The sequence below is a fragment of the Quercus robur genome, chromosome 6 (genome assembly GCF_932294415.1).
Source record: "Quercus robur chromosome 6, dhQueRobu3.1, whole genome shotgun sequence".
Taxonomy (NCBI): domain Eukaryota; kingdom Viridiplantae; phylum Streptophyta; class Magnoliopsida; order Fagales; family Fagaceae; genus Quercus; species Quercus robur.
Window position 1 is genome coordinate 48,317,501 of NC_065539.1, and position 19,606 is coordinate 48,337,106.

Sequence of the window (19,606 nt, forward strand, 5' to 3'; positions counted from 1 at the left end):
CATTTTTGTTGTCTAAATTTATATAAGACTCCTGGAAACAGCACTTTTTTTCCCCCTAGTTTGAATGCACATCTGGTAAGATTGATTGTTTCAGGTGAAGTCATCACATCTAATTTGATGAAATGAATTGCCAGTTTCTGGTGAAATTATTAATTTTTTGTCCTTGTTATGTGCTTGTATTGCATTCAGTGTCTCAGATTTTTTAGGGTTAAAGTTCTGTGGGTATGTTGAAAACTACCAAACTAGGCCACCTTTCTGTGGGTATACGTTTTTAATCTATAATGAATGCATATCTGACTGGAACGGTAACAAAAAGAGGTTTTATTCCTTATTTATTTTCCTGTTTCACTTAGGAGCTCAGCCATTGCGGTTTACTACAGTTTGTGAAGGAATGTTCCGTGCCTCTGCTCTAGCTCGCATGGCTTTGAAGGGAGTTAGCAATGGATCATGTTATGTCCCAAGTAACAATCAGACTCTGGAAGTACTTACTGTCAAGAATAGTGAGACGTCTATCATACAGGATCCCCCAAAAGTTGGGGAGCTAGTAGATCAGGAACCTGATGTTGGAGGATGCAATGGAAAAATGAAGGGATCAAGGAATGAAAATGTGTGCAGGGCTGGCAGTAAAGCGGCTAGAAAACTTTTCACTGATGATTCACATGATGTCTATGGAGGACTTCCTCATAACAGCAATAATGTTGAAGTAGAAGAGTTGCCTCAGTTGCCTGATTGTGATGATGGATTGGCAGGGTTAAGCTATGCTGACTCTCAAGAACCTGGAGAGTTATCACAGGCCAATGCATTGGATTTTGTGGACAGGTTCCTTAAAGATAATGCCATGGAATCTCAACAAGAATATGACCATGGAAAGAAATCTTGGGGAAAATCAAATTCTCTCTCAAGTGCAAAGGGCCAGCAAAGTTTGGCGAAGAAAGCCAATGTTAGAAACATATTTGGAGAAACGGGGATTTTTGACTGGGATGATACCCGTGAGGATGATGGAGGGGGAGATATCTTCCGCCGAAAGAAGGAAGAATTCTTTGATAGTGGAGGCCACGGGAGGAGATCCTTTACCAAACCCCAAAAGTCTGGAGTAAGCAGACTAGATGACTATAGAGACCATCAAGAACATTTAAAAGTCAATAACAAAAGGATGGGTTTGGCTCATTCTGATTCAAAACTAATGTTGCAAAAACCAAAAGTGAATGACAAGACAGTGCAAGAATTAAATTTGAAACGAAACCTTGCCAATGAGTTGAATGAAGAGTCTAATGACAATCCCTCAGGAGGAAAGTTGGAAACTAATTTTGCTCAGAAAGATGTGCCAGAAATAATGAATGTAGGTTTTGATACACAGATGGCAGCTGAAGCTATGGAAGCCTTATTCCAGGGTGAGGGCATTGCTAACCATGATGCTAAAGATGTCCATCAAGGTGGACAGAACCGTTCAAAGGGTTCTTGCAGAGGTTCTTTCAGAGGAGAAACGGATAATGTAAAGCAGCCCTCTTCTCGTAAGAGGGTAAGACCCTCTGGTGCTTCAAGTCAGAGCAAGAAAGTTAAGAGCAACAGTGTCAAATTATGTAAAGAGTCCTTGATTTCATCTAAGAAACATTTAGATAATGTTTCTAAGATCAATGGGAGTGGAAACTCTGACAAAATGCCATCTAAGATCATTCAGCGAAGAAAGGCAGGAGGAACTTTGGACAGAAGCTGCATTAAGGAGTCCAACAGATTTGATGGCAATGCGACACTAAGTGGAGGTGGCACAGTTAAGAAGTGGAATTTACTAGGAGAAGATGGTACATATGCACCTGTTGCTCATCGAACTAGACAGTCATTGGTAGTAAATCAATTGAAGCAGGCTGAGAATGCATCCAGTGACCTTAGGGAAGAGATGAATTATCCGATTGAGGTTTGTGCCCTAGAAAAGAAAAGCAAACATAGTACAGGCATCCAGGCTTCTGCATTCTTGAAGGAAAAGTCTTCTATGTTTTGTCCTAATCAATCCAGAGAAGTTGACAATGTAAAACCAAGTCGTCATGAGCAATCCACTCAAAGGCTGACAGCTTATGCCAATGGTTCTGAAATTGATGCATTGAGCTGTCCTCGAAGGAGAAGATCTTGTCGAAAGTTGTCTGATCCTGATAACTTAGATGATGCACCTGAATCTGTTCGGCCAAAAGATATTGGACAATCTGTCACCAAGCGCAAAAGGCCACTTGATGATGCTAAAAGCACTTTGGTTGATTCAAACATGAAGAGGAAAACACGATCAGGGGGTGCTATTTATGGTAAGTCTGGTGAGATTGATGGAGAAATGATATCTAAAGATCTAGCTGGGGCAAAGGCAAATAGGCGCTCTGACAGAAACAGTAGTGCAAGTTGCCCATCGTCTGCTAAAAAAGTGAATGCCAGGATGGATGAATCACCTAGTGAGAAATGTAAAGTATCTGATTCAGCATGTGCTACTACTCCAGTTAACTGTAGGACACCTGAGAATGCTGCATCACCCGTTTGTATGGGCAATGAATACTTAAAACAGTCATGCAAGAGAAACATGTCACTTTTTCTGAAAGAAATCCGTAGCCTAAGTACTGCCGGGCCTGAGCCTCCTTCTGCATTAAAAGATTCAAGAAAGAGGAGAGATATAACTGATGTTCGAGTTTTATACAGCCACCACTTGGATGAGGATATAATTAAGCAGCAGAAGAAGGTAGTTTGTGATTTCTTCAGGGTCTCTTTTTTAGGATCATTGGAGCTGGTTTGAACTATATCTTGTTTGTTGTTCTTCTCCCACAGATTTTGGCCCGGCTTGGAGTTTCCATGGCGTCTTCTATTACAAATGCCACACACTTCATAGCAGATCAATTTGTGCGTACAAGGAATATGTTAGAGGCCATTGCTTCTGGAAAACCAGTGGTGACACATTTATGGCTTCAGAGCTGTGGACAAGCTAGCTGTTTCATTGATGAGAAGAATTACATTTTGAGGGATGCCAAAAAGGAAAAGGAGTTTGGCTTTAGCTTGCCAGTTTCATTGGCACGCGCATCCCAGCATCCACTTTTGAAGGTAAAATTCTAGTCATGTTGGTTTTACTAGATGCATTGGCTACTTATTCATTTTGTTGATTCTCAAATGCTAATATCTCTGCAGGGTCGAAGAGTTTTGATTACCCCAAATACAAAGCCTGGTAAAGAAATAATTTCAAGTTTGGTTAAAGCAGTACAGGGCGAGGTATGCAGTTTTTTGAAGTTGTACATGATTCGTATGTTCATGTCTTAGTGAAGTAGCATTTCTATTTCGAACATGGTTTAATCACGTCTGTGGTCACAATTGCAAAGCTTCTAGCAGTTAATTAGGTATGTCTTAGTGGTTTCATCTTGCTATTGTGGGTTTCGTTTTCTTATTTTGGAGGGCGGGGGGGGTAGTTTTTAGCTCACCCACCAACATGCATGTAGATATTGATCCTGTATATCTATTCAATTTTGTCCTGTTTTAATTTGAGTGCCCAGTTGCCAGTGCTTTCAGCTCCATCTGAATCCTGAGATGCTTTAAATGTGTTTTATCTTAATGTGCCAAATTGTTTATCGGATGCTGATTTCCTGTCAAAATGCTTTCCAGGCGGTGGAGAGAACTGGCAGATCTACTCTGAAGGGGGATAAAATTCCAGAGGATTTGCTGGTTCTATCTTGCGAAGAAGATTATGCTCTCTGTGTGCCTTACCTCGAAAAAGGTTAGCTACAATCATGTGTCATTTTTGCTTTGATTAAATGATCCAAAAAAATGGACACACGTTACTAAGAATTGGGCAACATTACTTTTACTTGCAGGAGCAGCAGTTTACAGTTCAGAGCTGTTATTGAATGGTATAGTTACTCAGAGGTTGGAGTATGAAAGGTTAGTTTTATTTTAATAAGAGCATTACCTGATGATGCATAAATGAATGCTTTTGTCAAAGATAGAAGATGGTTTAGCCATTTACTTGTCTGTGTCTTAAAAGTGCATGCTGGGGGTTTGTTAATAAATTCTAGCTCTCTTTTAAGAAGTGAAATTCTGCATGTCTTCTCTACTGGCTGAAGAATGCAAGCAAATGGATGGTAAAAACTATGTTACTTTATTAATTTTTATATTGAATTATTTTATTTGCTTGATTGCTAAGGTCTTTTTTAAAGTTTTCCTTTGTGGGCCTAATTGATGGCCAGTAATTGATCCAAATGTATGGGCCATGTAGTGAGGGGAAACATTAGTGATCTTTCCTAATGCATTTAATTTCCCGATGACAGGCATCGCCTCTTTGTGGATCATGTTAAACAAACCCGTTCGACAATATGGCTGAGAAAAGACGGAGATCAGTTCCTTCCTGTGACTAAACAAAAATAAGATCCATTTTATTCATCTGCTCTTCTGATTTTCCTCCTGATCCCCTGTAGGCGTTTTTGGTAGAATGTAGTGATCAATATATAATATTGTGAATGTTCCCAGCTCTAGGCCTTCCATGTAAAGATAAGTATGCTATAGAAAAGATTAATGTATAAGTTTGTTGCCTCTCTCCCTTTTTCCTTTTTTTTTTTTTTTTTTTTTTTAAGAGGAAATTATACTTTTACACCTTAAATTGAACCCTATTTTATACTCCCCCCCCCCCCCCCCCCCCCTCTCTAAAACTATCGAAATGCATAATTCCTCCCAAAATTATAACTTCGTTTCAATGTCCCCTCACTGTCTGTTTTGGTGTTAACTGTCAAGAATGATGGAATCAAGTATTGAAAAAACTAATTTACCCCTCCAAAACAAACGGTAGAGGGTAAATTAGTCTTTAAATGCTAAATTCAATTAGACTTAACAAAAAAAAAAAAAAAAAAAAACAAATAGCGAGGGGTAATGTGTAACAAAGTTTTCGATTTTTTTTTGGGGGGGTGGGGTGGAGTGTGTGTGATTGTGTGTTTTGATAGTTTAGGGGACAGTATAAAATGGGGTATGGTTTAAGGTAAAAAGTGTAATTTCTCCTTTTTTTTTTTTTTTTTTTTTTTTCTTTTTTAATTATTATTAAGGTAATGTTGTTTCTTTATGTGCTAGTCAAAATCATTTGAGATTTATAGTGCCTTTGGCTGGTAAATATTTAATTACTGGAAAGGATTTTGAATGAACGTATATGTTTGGGGGGGTGAGATTGAGATATGTTAAATGTAAAGTAAACAAGGGTATAGCAAAAATATTGCCTCAGACTTAATCCAAGCGAAGGATGCGACTAAATTGCATTTCTTTTTCTAAGTGAAGGGCAGCATAGGGAACTAATTCACTATTTATAAAGCCGATTTTCAGGATACACCCTCCCATTCCTTCTTTCTTTGGTCTTCTTTTAATTGAAATTTGCATTAATATACACATACCGTGTCATACATTGGAAGAACAAGATCTCGACCAATAAGAAATTTGATGTTGAGGTGACCTTATCAAGTGGTTTTAGGTGACAACACAATGCTAATGTAATGTAAGCATAAAATTGCATGCTATAAGAGCTACTGTAAGGGCATTGTTGATGACCTTGAGTTTGAGAATTTAGTTCCATACATCGGAAAGCAATTACATTATGCAATTAGGCCAAGATTTGTTTCCTTTTTATTTTGCAATCCAGAAATATTACTATTACCGATTGCTGTAGTGTAAATTTTAAAAATGCACAAATTGTAAGCAAGAAACATCATTGTAACTATTAAGACAGCAAGAGAAGCAGTGGGTTGGTGTATACAGAAAACTGGGTGAGAATAAAAACACACATTGAAGTACATATTGAATACTTTTTCCAACATTGTTTCTATTCTGATTCGAGTCTTAACTCTCATTACATCTTGACCTTGACAAAACCAATTGATTTAGTGAGACTGCAAAACAAAGCTTTCAAGATTTTTCTGAATTAAAAACAGTCAATGCCTCAAGAGTGTGAAAATACCAATTGATATAGTGAGACTGCAAAACAAAGAGAACTCCCAAGTTTCCAACATTTGTTGATGGTCAACCCTGAAAAGGACTCTTCAACATTTTAACGTGTGAACTTCTAATTTTTGCAAATGCAAAATAACTCTAAAATAACAAAGCACATTTCAGGGTATTACTTGATTTTTCTACTTAATAGATTATCAAGTGCTGGATAATTGGACATGTACACGAATTATTTACTGAAGCAAGCAAGCAACCAGCAGAAACACAGGGACCTTGCAACCCAATGGGGGTCCGATCATACTGGGGGGCTCTGTGTAATTTGAACTCGCCAAGAAAAATATTGAATATACAGGGAGTTGAGGCTCATGGCTATGCCAAAACCTAGAACTGATGCAACTAGTATCGCATAAATGGCCTTCAGATGAAGCTGCAAAAAAATTAAGAAGCTTTCAGTCAACAAGAAAACAAGGACCAATAAGTCAAACATGTAGAACACCTGCATCTTAGCAAAAATTGGATATTTTAGAAAGCCATGCGACAATGAAAGTGAAAATGTTAGGAATCAATGAGTAGAATGCAAGGGAGGGTGCCCAAGAGCTTATAAATGCATGGTTAAGCTTACACTTAATTTATGTGAAACACTAGGATCATAACATACTACCACGCTCCGACCACAAAGCCGCAACTCATTTGATCCCATACTCAATGAGCTACACCTGATTACCCAGGGTGGTGATTGGCTCTGATACCAAATGTTAGCAACCCATGAGTAGAACTCACCCTTGAAAATCGGCTTGTAAGGGGTGCCCAAGATCTTATAAACACATAGTTAAGCTTATACTTAATCCATGTGGGATACTAGGATCATAATATACCACCAAGTACCCAAGAGCTTATAAGCATATGGTTAAGCTTACACTTAATCCATGTGGGACACTAGGATCATAACAGAAAATGGGGAGGGGGGAAAGCAAAAGGTCATAGTAGGCTAGTTTTAGTCAACAAGAGTGATCTTTGTTAATTTCCGTTCTTAAAATATCAGCTTGGACTTCTGTGAAGATATAATGGTGAAGTAAAAGTGGGTGTTGCAAGCTGAATGGCTAAATAAAGAAAAAATGCATCCACCCAAACATAGTAATTCTCCTATGAGTTAATCCCCATTTTCAGTTATGTATCACAATTAACCAAACGTGCTTTTTAAATTTTCCTTTGCAACACATCTGCATCTCAAATATGTAAGAAATTTTATACAAAATATATGCAGCCAAATAAAGGGGAGATACCTCAGGCCATAATTGTTCGAGTGTCTTGAACAAAAAACCCACTTAACAGATTTTTTCTTGAGAGAGAATTCTTATAACTTATGGCCTACCTTGTTAAACCCTTTTATGGAAACACAAACTTGTTTGAAGGGTAGACTACAGACCCTCTTTGTTTAGTGTCAGTTCTTATTCTAATTCTTCAACTAAGGAGTTAGTTACTGAAAATTATTTATAATTTCATATGACTTTTCATCAAATAACTCTTCACAATTAAAATCCTAAAACATTGGGTCTTTATTTATTCTTTTTTGGTGTGGATATTTCGATAGTTGGGGAGAGCGATTTGAACCCTGGATATCCCTGTTGGAAACAATATGAGAGGTCAAGTTGAACTACAAAACTATTGGCTCTATTTATCACTCATATTATTAAATAAACAAAAGAAAAATTAATAATTAAAATAAATCTTATGTAGGTCACATTAAGTCTCCTAATGGAGAAATATCTCATAGGAGATACTTTCAGCAGATTAAAGAAATAATGTATTTCACGTTCCTTAAGTTTAGAAGTGTTGGTGTCATAATTGGAGCAGCAGCAAGCAACTATAGGTTTGCTTTGGCTCCATTAATGCTAGAATTTTTGGGTTAGTGTTTCACTTGCACCACCATTTAAGAATAGAACCAGTGGGATGGTACAAAACAATCATCTAGCCTTCTGTTTTTCTTCTTTTCTTTTTTTTTTTGGGGGGGGGGGGGGGGGGGGGGTGGGGGGTTGGAAGCAGAATTGTATTGAGAATCTAATATCTTGTTAAGACTTAAGTATAACCATTATATCATCTAAATTAGAGGACCTAGTGGCTAGTTGCCTCATAGAGTAACCTACTAGGTAACAAATCTTATTCTTTTCATAAGAAAACCCAAAAAAATATGGTACTTTGTATTTTACCAACAAAAAAAAAAGGTATGGTACTTTTCAAGAAAGTAAGTGAGAAGAATCAAGGAGGAAATCATGGAGCATATTGATGACAGAATAGTGAAATAAAAAGAGAGCATTTCTCACCAAAGTGTAGAAAAGGTGGACAGTGATGGCCACAAGTGCAAACTCAAGAGCTGCGTATGTCCATATGTACTCCTTGATTGCTGCAAATCAAAATAAACAAATACTAAGAAAATGATAATTTAACAGAAACATGTAATTTCTTACTTCTGAGACTCAGCTATACCAAGGATGACTGCAAAAATAGATGACAAAAGGCCCAGGGTAAAAGCAAATGGTGCTGCAATCACGATAGCTTGAGTCTTCATGTTATGAATCTACAAAATAAGAAGGCAAAGGATTAACACTGCAATGCCAACTACTACAGAACCTGAAATGGAAAAAATAAAAACAGTTATGATAATAGTAATGGAACCACTTCTATTCCTTTTTTGTTCTTCATACTTCACCATACATTCTGATTTTAAATTCCCCACTGCACAAATTTTGGAGCCTGGTTATGCTAAACTAGTTTCTTGATCATGTTAATGGATGTATTAAATACACAGAACAAATTAAATATTATGCTAAAATAGTAATTGGAATCCCTTCTTTTGAATCTTCATATATTCTGATTTTAAATCCCCCACCGGCACAAATTTTGGAGCCTAATTATGCTAGACTCATCACTTGATCATGTTAATATGCATATTAAATATGCATAACAAATTACATTTATGCTGAAATAGTAATTGGAACCACTTCTATTTCTTTTGATATTCTTACTTCATCATACATTCTGATTTTAAATCCCCCACTGCACAAATTTTGGAGCCTAGTTATGCTAAACGAATCTGTTGATCATGTTAATAAATATTTTAGATACACATAACAAATTACATGTCAGGTCTCAGGACAGAACATTCTATGCACTGTATCTTGTAGAGTTCTATGAAAGAAGCCAAACATATTGAGGCATTAAGTTGACCTAAAGAGAGTGTATAACATCCAACTCATCCAAGTACCATAGTTAACAGGAATAACAAATATTTCTTGTTTAACTTTTATCTTATAGCAAAATGGCCTACCAGTAGCTGCTCAAGAAAGAAGAAATAGCATATTGTGCTAATCAAGACGAGCACCACAAAGTCCTGCCAGGCACTGCCATAAGCAAGAATAAATCAGAAAAAGCAGGAAAAAAAAAGGGATGAATAAATGCTCAAGAAAATATTACTCGAACAAGAGAGAAACTTAGGTGGATGTTTACTTCACTCTCTCTCTCTCTCTCTCTCTCTCTCACTGTGTGATAAATTTACGGTAAAAAGAACTCATAAAATCAACTAAGTTTGGCTCAAAAGTGCCTCAGTTGAATTTGAAAGTCTTAATATGTCTTTCACTTTCATTTTACATTACCTTATCGATTGTGAACGCAAATTTTGTTGACTGTGCTCTTGTCTGTTATCCCTTTGAACGGAGGTGGGCACACGAAGCAAAGTCACTGGTAAATTCTGAACCACTTGCCCACATACTTCACATGTCTTGTTTCCTTTAGTACTAAACCATTTAACAGCACATTCTTCATGTACTAGTCTGAGGGCACCTTTGCAGCTGCATTCCATTTTAAGTGTATTTCTTTCTTCACATACATCAAGACAGATCCTGCACACTGCTTCCTCTTCAGGAATCTCTTCATCGTTGCCTTCTGCCGGAACGGAAGTTATTTGATCTGATGTGCCAGAAAATTGAATTTACAAGTGTTAAATAACGTTGAAGGGACTATGATCAGACAATTATAAACATCAACAGTTTAAATATTACATACAAATATTTCAGCCATCTTTTAGTGTTTGAATAGAACTCAAATAGCCACCAGGCCCATGGCTGAATAAACATTTAAAGCCTAAATGTTAAGTTCACACACTACACCTAACACTTTTGTGAATGCACACATTTTAACAATATCAAACAAGCAACAATGACAAACATTAATGAAACTGAAACTAAATAGATCTACTGAAATCAGTGTAAAATCACCCAATCATTGACTGACTTTAACAATGAAAGATGGTTCATGTCATACAGGTCTATCAATCCATGAGTTGTAGAACAGAAATAAGGAACTGCAACAATAAAGTATATGTCTTACAGCATACCATCACTAGGATCTGTCTGGGCATGCTCCTTCTGGACAGCGAATGATACAGATCTTACAATAACAACATTTTGCCCAGGCACAGATAGGGACCTTGAAACCATAGTTTGAACAGCTTTCTGCGCGAAATTGACAATAAACACCTTAAGCATCTAGAATTTTATAATAGCAGTATCATCAACCTGCAACATTGACCTTAAAACTAGGAGAGGATGCCCTGGCTTAGTGGGGCAGGGGGGGAGGGGAAAAAATTGCAGTTGTTTTGTTAGATATAGATCTAGAAGGAACTTTCATCTGGGGCACACATCAATATGATGGTAGAGTGGTCTTGCCATCATAATTAAAGATATGCTCCAGATGAGATGAGTGGGGCATGAATAGGAAGAAAAATTCTTTTAAAAAAAAAAAAATTTAATATATAACATTTCGTTAATTCATCAACCATTCTGTGTCCAGGTGATTGATTAGTGGGGTTCTCTAGATTAATATGCTTTTCTATAGCTATTCATGAAACTTGATCTTGAAATCTCAGCGATCAGAAAGAACTGCAAAATACATGATAACTCACATGTGACTTATGCCGTTCATCATATGTCCTCGCTGAAGCAGGTGTGGAAACTGAAGGGGACAAGTTTGTTGCAGGTGTAACCGGAAGAGAGGTACATCTTTTCCATGAAAGTGCAGACTTGAGGTTGGCCATAATTGGACTTTCAGGGGCGGTTTTGGGGTCTGAATTGAGGAGGAAGCTTCTCTCACCATCAGATAAAGTCCCCTTTTTCTTGAAGCTTAATCCCCGCAAGATGCCTCCTGATGATGAACTGCCTTTGGCAGAGCCTTGAGATTGGAGCAAACCCTTTCCACTTCGACTATTGCCAAATCCTATGGGTCTAGGGGGTATTTGAAGTGCAATATCCGGACGCCTCCCGGTTGGTCCTGGATCTGAAACTTTGTCTATTTGGATATCTACCTGCATGCAACAAACATATGAACACCATTTCATGTCATTTTCTCTATAAGAACCTAGAAAGTTTGTCTCACATATCGAGATCATATCAACCATAATAGGAAAGAGTATTTTGATTGCAAATCCTACCAAACTGGGTGCAACAATCTCATAATATTGAACAGCATTACATGGTCGTAGGTAATTTGGATATTTCACTGCTCCTAGGTCTCAGACTTTCAGGTTCCTCTAAAACATTTCTATTTTTCATGGTGTTTTGCAACATGCCAAAAACAGAGAACAAATCAAAATGGTCCACCAGAGCATGAGCCTCTTGCTTTTGCAGGGGCTGGGAGAGATGGTTGGTATGTAGCTTAACCCCCAAATTTGGAAAGGTTGATTCCCGAACTCAAACCCATGACACTCCTTAGGTAACTTCATTATTTAAATCATGGTGCTTCAATACCCCGCTACGTGAGAATAATCAAATGAAAGGCCTATGTTTAAAACTACTCTCTAATGCCATACCTCCCACGTGATAATAAAGGACCTATATCTAAAATTAACTTCTAAATTTACAAAGATTAACTTATGGAGTATATGCATTGCCTACCTACATTCAAGGAACAACATATGACCACTTCCAAGATTAGTATTCCCAAATACCACAACCCACCTTAAACCACTTTCCATATTCTTCACGACCATGAAACTCTCTCTCTCTCTCTCTCTCTCTCTCTCTCTCTATATATATATATATATTTTTTTTTTTTTCCCTTATACTTCTATAATTAACACATCAAATCATATTTTAGGCAACCACAGTTCAACAGCCAAAAATTATTGAAGACCCACATGATATCAGCCGTAATTGCCTAATGGGGATAGTCCAAAAAATATGTCAGCTGATCATATTCATTTCTATCTCAAACTTCTTTTTTGAAAAAATATTTATAACTCAAACCTAAATGATGAAACCAAATCCTTAAAACCAATAGAACAACCGGATCAACGCCAGGAACTCCTAGAACCTCTTAGTGCCCTCTATATTAATAATGCTCCTAAATGAAAATCAACCGCTACTGAAGTAAAAAACAATTGCCTAGCCTACAGTTCAGTATTAATAAATTAAAGAAACACCCATTAATCTGCAATAAATGAACAAAAAAACTGAAACTTTAAAAAACCCAAAAAAAAAAAAAAAAACCATATCTTTTTTTTTGAGAGAAAAAAAAAAAAAAAAAACCCATATCTGAATCTGAAAGAACAAAGCATAAGTTACACATGCACACCCATATGTACATATCCAAAATACAAAAAAGAACAGCCAACCTGAGGAGAACTCTCTGCTACTCCACTGGAAACTGCTTGAACTGCTTGCATTATTATTATTTGTTAAACCCCAAAGAACTTCAATGGATCAATAACCTTAAAAATAAGTTATGAAATCATAGGATACACAAGAACCATAAAAGGAAACAAGAAAACCAAAGAAATCTGACAAAAATTCGAGTAATCTAGGAAGAGAGAATAGCTGTCAAGCTCTTAAAGAGTACAAAAAGAAAAAAGAATATAATTTGATTTAGTAGAGTAATACTAGTATTTTAATAATAATAATAATAAAAGTAAAAGGGTGTGTGTGTGTGAAAGATAGGACTTTGGTCAGAGTTTGGTCGCTTGGGAAGATGAGGAGAAACTTGGTCTGAAGGCTACACAGAAATAATAATAATAATAATAATAGAAAAGTAATCGTGTAATTGCCGCATTGTTTCTCATTTGTTGTTGTCACTTTTCAGTTTTCACCTTGTCACTACTGCTCATTGAAGGCCTACTAGTGCAAAATCTCACACACCCTTTCTTTTTTTTCCTCAAGTCCCTACTCGCTTTCTCACACGGACACGTGTCCTCCTATAGCTCACTTATTCTATTGCAAATTGCAGACTTGTAGCTTTCTTTTTTTTAATCTAAGGAAAAAAAAAAGATTCTAGATAAAATTCCACTCCTGCCGTGAACTTCGAAACTTGTCACCCAATACTCCAAGTAGTTATTTATATAATGACCATCGTTTAGAGTCAAAAAGTAATTTGGAATCTTTATATTTGGGATGATTTTGATCCTAACCCATTTAAATTCAACTTTAGTCTCTAATGTTTTGAAGTATTTTGAATGACCATCGTGTCCTCTTATAGCTCACCAATTCTCACACGAAAACGTGTCCTCCTATAGCTTACCTATTCTATTGCAAATTGCAGACTTGTAGGTTTGTTTTTTTCTTTTCTTTTTTTCTAAGGAAAAAAAAATGGTACTAGATAAAATTATACTTTGGGTGTGAACTTCGACACTTGTCACCCTACACTTTACAAGTAATTATACTTATATAATGATTATCGTGCACGGTCAAAAAGTAATTTGGAATCTTTATATTTGGGATGATTTTGATTCTAACCCATTTAAATTCAACTTTAGTCTCTAATGTTTTGAAGTATTTTGAATGTCCCTCCTTTCATCAATGGTTGCTAATGACTTAGTTGTTAAATGTTACCCAAACGCTCAAAACATGCATATGTAAACCCAAAAGATGTGTACATGGTAGAATTTGGCAAGTCAAGCCTCCACAACTTAAGGAGGAAAAACAACCATGTCCAAGGGATGAAGATGACGTTGTCATTTGAAAGAGTGTGACACAATCGATACAAATGAGGATAAAAAGTCAATTTTGATGCAAGAAACGTTACCCAAAAAAAAAGAAAAAAGAAACGTTTAATTTTGATAATCATATTGGTTTCAATTTATTTGAATATATATACTATTCATTGATACTTTTTTTTAATCATAAAATCTTAAATATCATAAAAAGTCAATTTCGATGCAAGAAACGTTACCCAAAAAAAAAAGAAAAAAAGAAAAGAAACGTTAAGTTTGATAATCATATTGGCTTCAATTTATTTGAATATATATACTATTCATTGATACTTTTTTTTTAATCATAAAATCTTAAATATCCTAAAAAGTCAATTTTGATGCAAGAAACGTTACTCAAAAAAAAAAAAAAAAAAAAAGAAACGTTTAATTTTGATAATCATATTGGTTTCAATTTATTTGAATATATATACTATTCATTGATACTTTTTTTTAATCATAAAATCTTAAATATCCTGTTTAGTAAAAGTATTTAAATATAGTTTTTTGTTAGTCTCAAAAAAAAAAAAAAATATATATATATATATATATAGTTTTTGGTTTTGCAACCTATAAAATGGTGGGTCCTACACTTGAATTTATTATTTGACTAATATTTTCTAAATACAGTTTTCAAAAAATTGTATCATATTTTTCTGGTTTAGAACAGGATTTTGAAAACGGCTAAATGACTGTTTTCAGGATACAGAAAATGTTTTTAATGACATAGTTATAAACAAATTTAAAATAGTGGACCTCACATATTTGTCCAAACTCTTTTATCTCTTAAACTAATGAACTTATCTTTATCACAAACAAATTTTCACACACTTCAAATTTGAAACTTATCATAAAAAAAGTATATATTGAGCTATATTACCTTATCATTATTCACACAAAAAAAAGTATTTCACAGATTCTACACGTTACTTTTTATAAATACTTTTTATAAATATTTTTTATAAAAAAATATCAAAAATAGAAATGGTCTCCCATACAATTATTTTTTGTTTTTAGTATTTTGAAAATTGTTCTTAAAAGTGAGAGTCAAACATAAAAATTATTATCTGAAAACTAGTTTCAAGTTCAATTTTTTGAAAATTCTTTTTATACTGTTTTGAAAACAAAAACAAAAATCCTCCTACCAATCAGGTATAAGTTGTAATTGTGCCAATTATCTATCTTATCTTATCTTTTCCTTCTAAAAAAAATCTTGTGGGTACCTAAGGTATGCTTAGGCATGCCTGGCAACGTCCTTGGCCGACCTTGGCATGCTTTGCAACGTCCTAGGCATGCTTGGCAACATTCTTGGCCAACCTTGGCATGCTTTGCAACATCCTAAGCGTCCCACATCGAAGAGGAATCCCCCCACTTTCTACCTTATAAGCTTTGAAGCGAAGGAGTAGTGTACCACTAGTTCGTTGCAAAGCATGCCAAGGTCGGCCAAGGACGTTGCCAAGCATGCCTAGGATATTGCTAAGCATGCCGAGGACGTTGCAAAGCATGCCGAGGTCGGCCAAAGACGTTGCCAAGCATGCCTAGGACGTCGCAAGCATGCCTTAGGTACCCACAAATCTTATCTTATCTTTTTATAAGAAACTTGAATAACATAATTCCCCTATAATTAGGGATGGTTTCAAATTAAACTCTAAATGAAAAATAATTAAAACCATGAAATAATTAAGTCATTATTAACTAAAGGTAATTGATATTCACATAAATTGTGACAAAAACTTAACTAAACACAAAAATTATAAGATCTCTTATACATTATTATATGAGAATTCTAAAATTATATAATAAGTATTTATTTATTTATTGTCACAAAAAAAATTCACAATGAAATTACATATTACATTCTATTACCAAAATTATTTTGTTTAAATGAAATTTAAATATTTATTTTATATTATTTTAATAGTTTATCATAAATTTTTTTAATAATAAAATTAAAAGATATAAAAATTTTACAGTATAATTTTACCATGTAACTCTTTACTATATAAATGTGGTTTATTTGGTCGGTCGACTTTTTTTTGGGCACTTAGTGAGCGTTTGAATACAGCTGTATCCCTCAACGTTTTGTGTTTGGCGTTTATGCTCCGTGGGACCCACATCTACAGTAGCTAAAATACAACGCCTAAGATTGAAAAATACATCTGTTAGTGGGTCCGTGCACTGTTTACAGTTTACAGGACCTACAAACCTCTTTTTTCAATAAAATTTTCATTAAAAATGAGTCCCATGAAACTATTCATACATTTAAAAATTATTTTGTTATAATGTTTTTGATTTTCAATTTTCAGTAATAAGCGGTATTTAAATATATTCTTAAAAAAAGAAGAGATAAAGAAAAACATATATTATATGTACGTTATGTGGCATTTAATATATTCTCACGCTAACTGACCGTACTCTTGCAATTGGCGAGTAACGTTTTCCATTCTACTCTAAAAAGTATAGCAAAGTAGTAGTATCAAATTTTTGCTTTTTTTGCTTTGAAAAGTATTCTGACTTTAAACATTTACGTCGGTCCCAGCATTGATTGGCTTTATCATTTCATTCACCAAAACTCATGTAAGTTTGGAGTGATTATTTAAGAAAGATGTATTAAAAAAAAGATTTATTAACGCGTCCCCTTCAGACATGCATTAACGAATTATTTTAGAAAATTTTTTATGAAAAAACAAAAAAACAATCAAATGTTTTGATAATTTTTTCAATTTTTCATAAAAATTTTCCAAAATAAATAGTTAAAGTGTACTATAAAGACACACATTAACTAAACTCTTAAAAAAAAATCCATGAGCCAGAATGGTGTATGATTGGGAAAAGTAACATTTTTTTTTTTAATCTCAGAAAAAAGAAACAAAAACATAAAAAAGGAAGAGTATATATATATATATATATATATGTATATATAAAAAAATTATTTTTCACAAATGAGCTTTAATAAACTGATAAGAGTAATGGTTGAGATACACTTCTTCTCACCCCCAGGTTTACAACAATTTTTTTTTTTTTTACAAGATAGAATTTATACTTTAGCTTAATCTAAGTGTATATTTGTGTGAAATTCCTTCCTGAAAACTTGAACTCCAACATTTGCCCCCGACACCCCCACAAACACTTATACTTGTAAAGTGACCACCACACCAACATGTATTTGAAAATGTTAAAATCTAATTAAGAGTTAACAAATAAGCAGAGTGTGAATTTTGGTATAGAAAATGATGTGTCCCTAACATTACTCAAATTGTAATTAATTCCTGACCCGCCCTAAATTGACATAACTTTTTATTATTATCCATTATTAAGCATTCATAAGTTTTTTTTTATCAAAGATTGTGAAATATGTTATGAATCATTGGACAAATCTAAATTCATTGGATTAAGAAAGAGGTACTCCACATATGTACACAGTTCCAATCAAATGTGATGGATGTGCACATTCCACCTTTTGGAAATCGACAGTCTTTCCGGCCTAGTCCACTGTGGATGTTTGCACATTTTCTTTAGGCAATGCATTTGTGAATGCTTTGACAGTTTACATACATGCACATAGAGAGAATAGCAATAAGTGTAATAATACAAAAAAAAAAAAAAAATCATTAAGTTTTGACTCAATATAAATTAATGGGTCTAGATGAAACTAATATTATCTTCTTAATAAAATTGTGAACAAAGTTCAAAATAAGATGTGTCCCCAAATATGACTCAATATAAATTAAAGAAGGGTTTAGGTCATACAAGAGAAGAGGGATTAATATTGCACTTTTCTTGATTGTACTAATCAGCAGACAGCAGGTAGTTTGTTCAATTTGGCAGCACAAGAACAAATGGGATTCGGTACTTCACCGACACCCAACTTTATCTAGGTAACATATGTACAAACAAAAAGTTCTTTGCCAAATTGGTCAATAGCAGCAGGTCTTGATTAAGAAAGAGGGCATGGTCAAGCCCCTTCTTCTGCAAGACATTTTAGCTATAAAGTCTACACTCTTATTAGATCTTGAGATTTTTTTTTTCCTTTTAACTTTTATGTATAATTTTTTAAAATCATATATATATATATATATACATTTTTTAAAAAATATAAATATATTTAGCACTTTTTTACAAAAAAGTTAAGTGTGCGTTTGGAAACAGTTTATTTTATTGAAAATTGAAAACTTATTACAGAAAACACTGTAGTAAAATATTTTTTATTGCTCAAATTTACTGTTCGCCCTCAATTTGCACTTGGCTGGTCCATGAACGGTGCCATGGACCAGCCAAAAACGCAGCTTAACAAAACGTAAACGTAAATGCAACTTACCCAAAAATAAACATAGTTGCCCATGGCGGTTCAAAGGAACTAGACATTATTCAAAGTTGCAAACATGATATGGAATCATGGATATGGAATAGTCCTTATAAAAGGGGTGCTTTGCGGTTTCTTCACTTGCGCCGCCACACTTCTGTAGAGCCTTTTAAGTTTTAACTATTCTATTTATAAGAAATGAAAACGTGATTTGTATTCTAGTTTAACTTAACAATTGCTTATAAAAAAATTAATTAATAAATGATTAAATTGATTATATTATATCAATTTATTTGAATATGCTATTCATTGAGAATTGTTTTTAATCATAGAATCTTAGATATATTATATCATATAGGATATAACACAGGTTCACAATTTCACATGCAATGGAGGTACCCCTTCCACCTTTTGGAAATCAACAGTCTGTCTGGCCTAGTGGAAATATATATAGAAAGAGAGAATAATGGTAAGCCTAATAACACATAATTTTTCATAATTATTGACTTGATAGTTGATATGTTATAATTAATTTGTAATAAAATAATATTGATAATTAATTTTTATGAGAATAGTATTAATTTTATTAGGTCATCATGACATAGGTCATGGCTCGGTGGTCTAGTGGGTTTTCCCTAACGCACTAGCAATTCGTTGTTGCTATTTGTACGTACCCCAATATTGCATGCACAATGAGAATCTTAATTCGGGAGCAGTCAAGGTGCCTATTCTGATAACGCTCAAGTGGAAAAACCTAACTAGTTAGCATGATTTTAAAAATTGGTACGGTCAAAAACCGATTTATTTATTTATTTCAGTTATCAGATTTTTTTTTTTTTTTGATTTTTTAAAAAATTTGACCCATTTTATACTGGTTTTAAGGTTTTTATTGGACCAAATTGGTATATGATTTCCATTAAATCGGTTCAATTGGTCAATCCGGACTAATCTTTAAAACTATGTTAGCTAGTTGCCCTCCCTAACCATTTATTTTCTACCAAAAAAAATATTAATTTAATTTTTTTTTTTTTTTTGAAAGCAATATTAATTTAATTATAACTTAGCTTTTGTAAGGAGTAAATTAGTTGTGCTGTTTCTTTTCAATAAATCTTGATTTTTCATCAAAAAAAAAAAAAAAAAAAAAATCGTTGGAAACATCACTCAATATATATAATCTTATATAAAGAAATGTTTAGATTATAGTATTATACAAGAGAAGAGGGAATTGTGCACGTGGTAATCTTGATTGGAGTAATGAGGAGGTCGTTTGTTCAATTTGGCAGCACAAGAGCGAATGGATTCGGTACTACACCGACACCCAACCTGGTACAGGCGACAGAGATATAAAAAACAAT

At 34.3% G+C, this 19,606-nt stretch overlaps 2 protein-coding genes across 2 annotated transcripts in view; one reads left to right on the forward strand and one right to left on the reverse strand.

The window, feature by feature from the left end:
* The window catches only part of LOC126689185 (uncharacterized), a 6,187-nt gene extending 1,642 nt beyond the window's left edge, over positions 1 to 4,545 (forward strand). The window contains exons 5-10 of the mRNA XM_050384263.1: positions 354 to 2,713; positions 2,800 to 3,069; positions 3,154 to 3,234; positions 3,622 to 3,733; positions 3,831 to 3,897; positions 4,284 to 4,545. Of these exons, the coding sequence (XP_050240220.1) occupies positions 354 to 2,713; positions 2,800 to 3,069; positions 3,154 to 3,234; positions 3,622 to 3,733; positions 3,831 to 3,897; positions 4,284 to 4,380 (2,987 nt within the window). The 3' untranslated portion in view covers positions 4,381 to 4,545. The remainder of the gene's footprint in view (positions 1 to 353; positions 2,714 to 2,799; positions 3,070 to 3,153; positions 3,235 to 3,621; positions 3,734 to 3,830; positions 3,898 to 4,283) is intronic.
* Positions 4,546 to 5,753: 1,208 nt separating this feature from the next.
* Positions 5,754 to 12,978, reverse strand: LOC126689186 (uncharacterized). The gene is made up of 8 exons (XM_050384264.1): positions 12,602 to 12,978; positions 10,895 to 11,293; positions 10,328 to 10,445; positions 9,588 to 9,900; positions 9,263 to 9,335; positions 8,422 to 8,512; positions 8,259 to 8,338; positions 5,754 to 6,364 (listed from the first exon to the last, which is right to left on the reverse strand). Exons 1-8 carry the CDS (start codon positions 12,650 to 12,652, stop codon positions 6,233 to 6,235), a joined length of 1,257 nt encoding a protein of 418 aa, XP_050240221.1. The 5' UTR covers positions 12,653 to 12,978; the 3' UTR covers positions 5,754 to 6,232.
* Between the last annotated feature and the right edge of the window lie 6,628 nt (positions 12,979 to 19,606).

What these genes read in the sequence shown, in the direction of transcription:
- LOC126689186 (XM_050384264.1), bottom strand. Translation starts at nt 12,652, where the DNA reads ATGCAAGCAGTTCAAGCAGTTTCCAGTGGAGTAGCAGAGAGTTCTCCT. An exon ending in ATGAACGGCATAAGTCACAT is followed by an intron (nt 10,446 to 10,894) that starts GTGAGTTATCAT and finishes AATTTCGCGCAG; the next exon opens with AAAGCTGTTCAAACTATGGT. An exon ending in TTGCGTTCACAATCGATAAG is followed by an intron (nt 9,336 to 9,587) that starts GTAATGTAAAAT and finishes TGCTTATGGCAG; the next exon opens with TGCCTGGCAGGACTTTGTGG.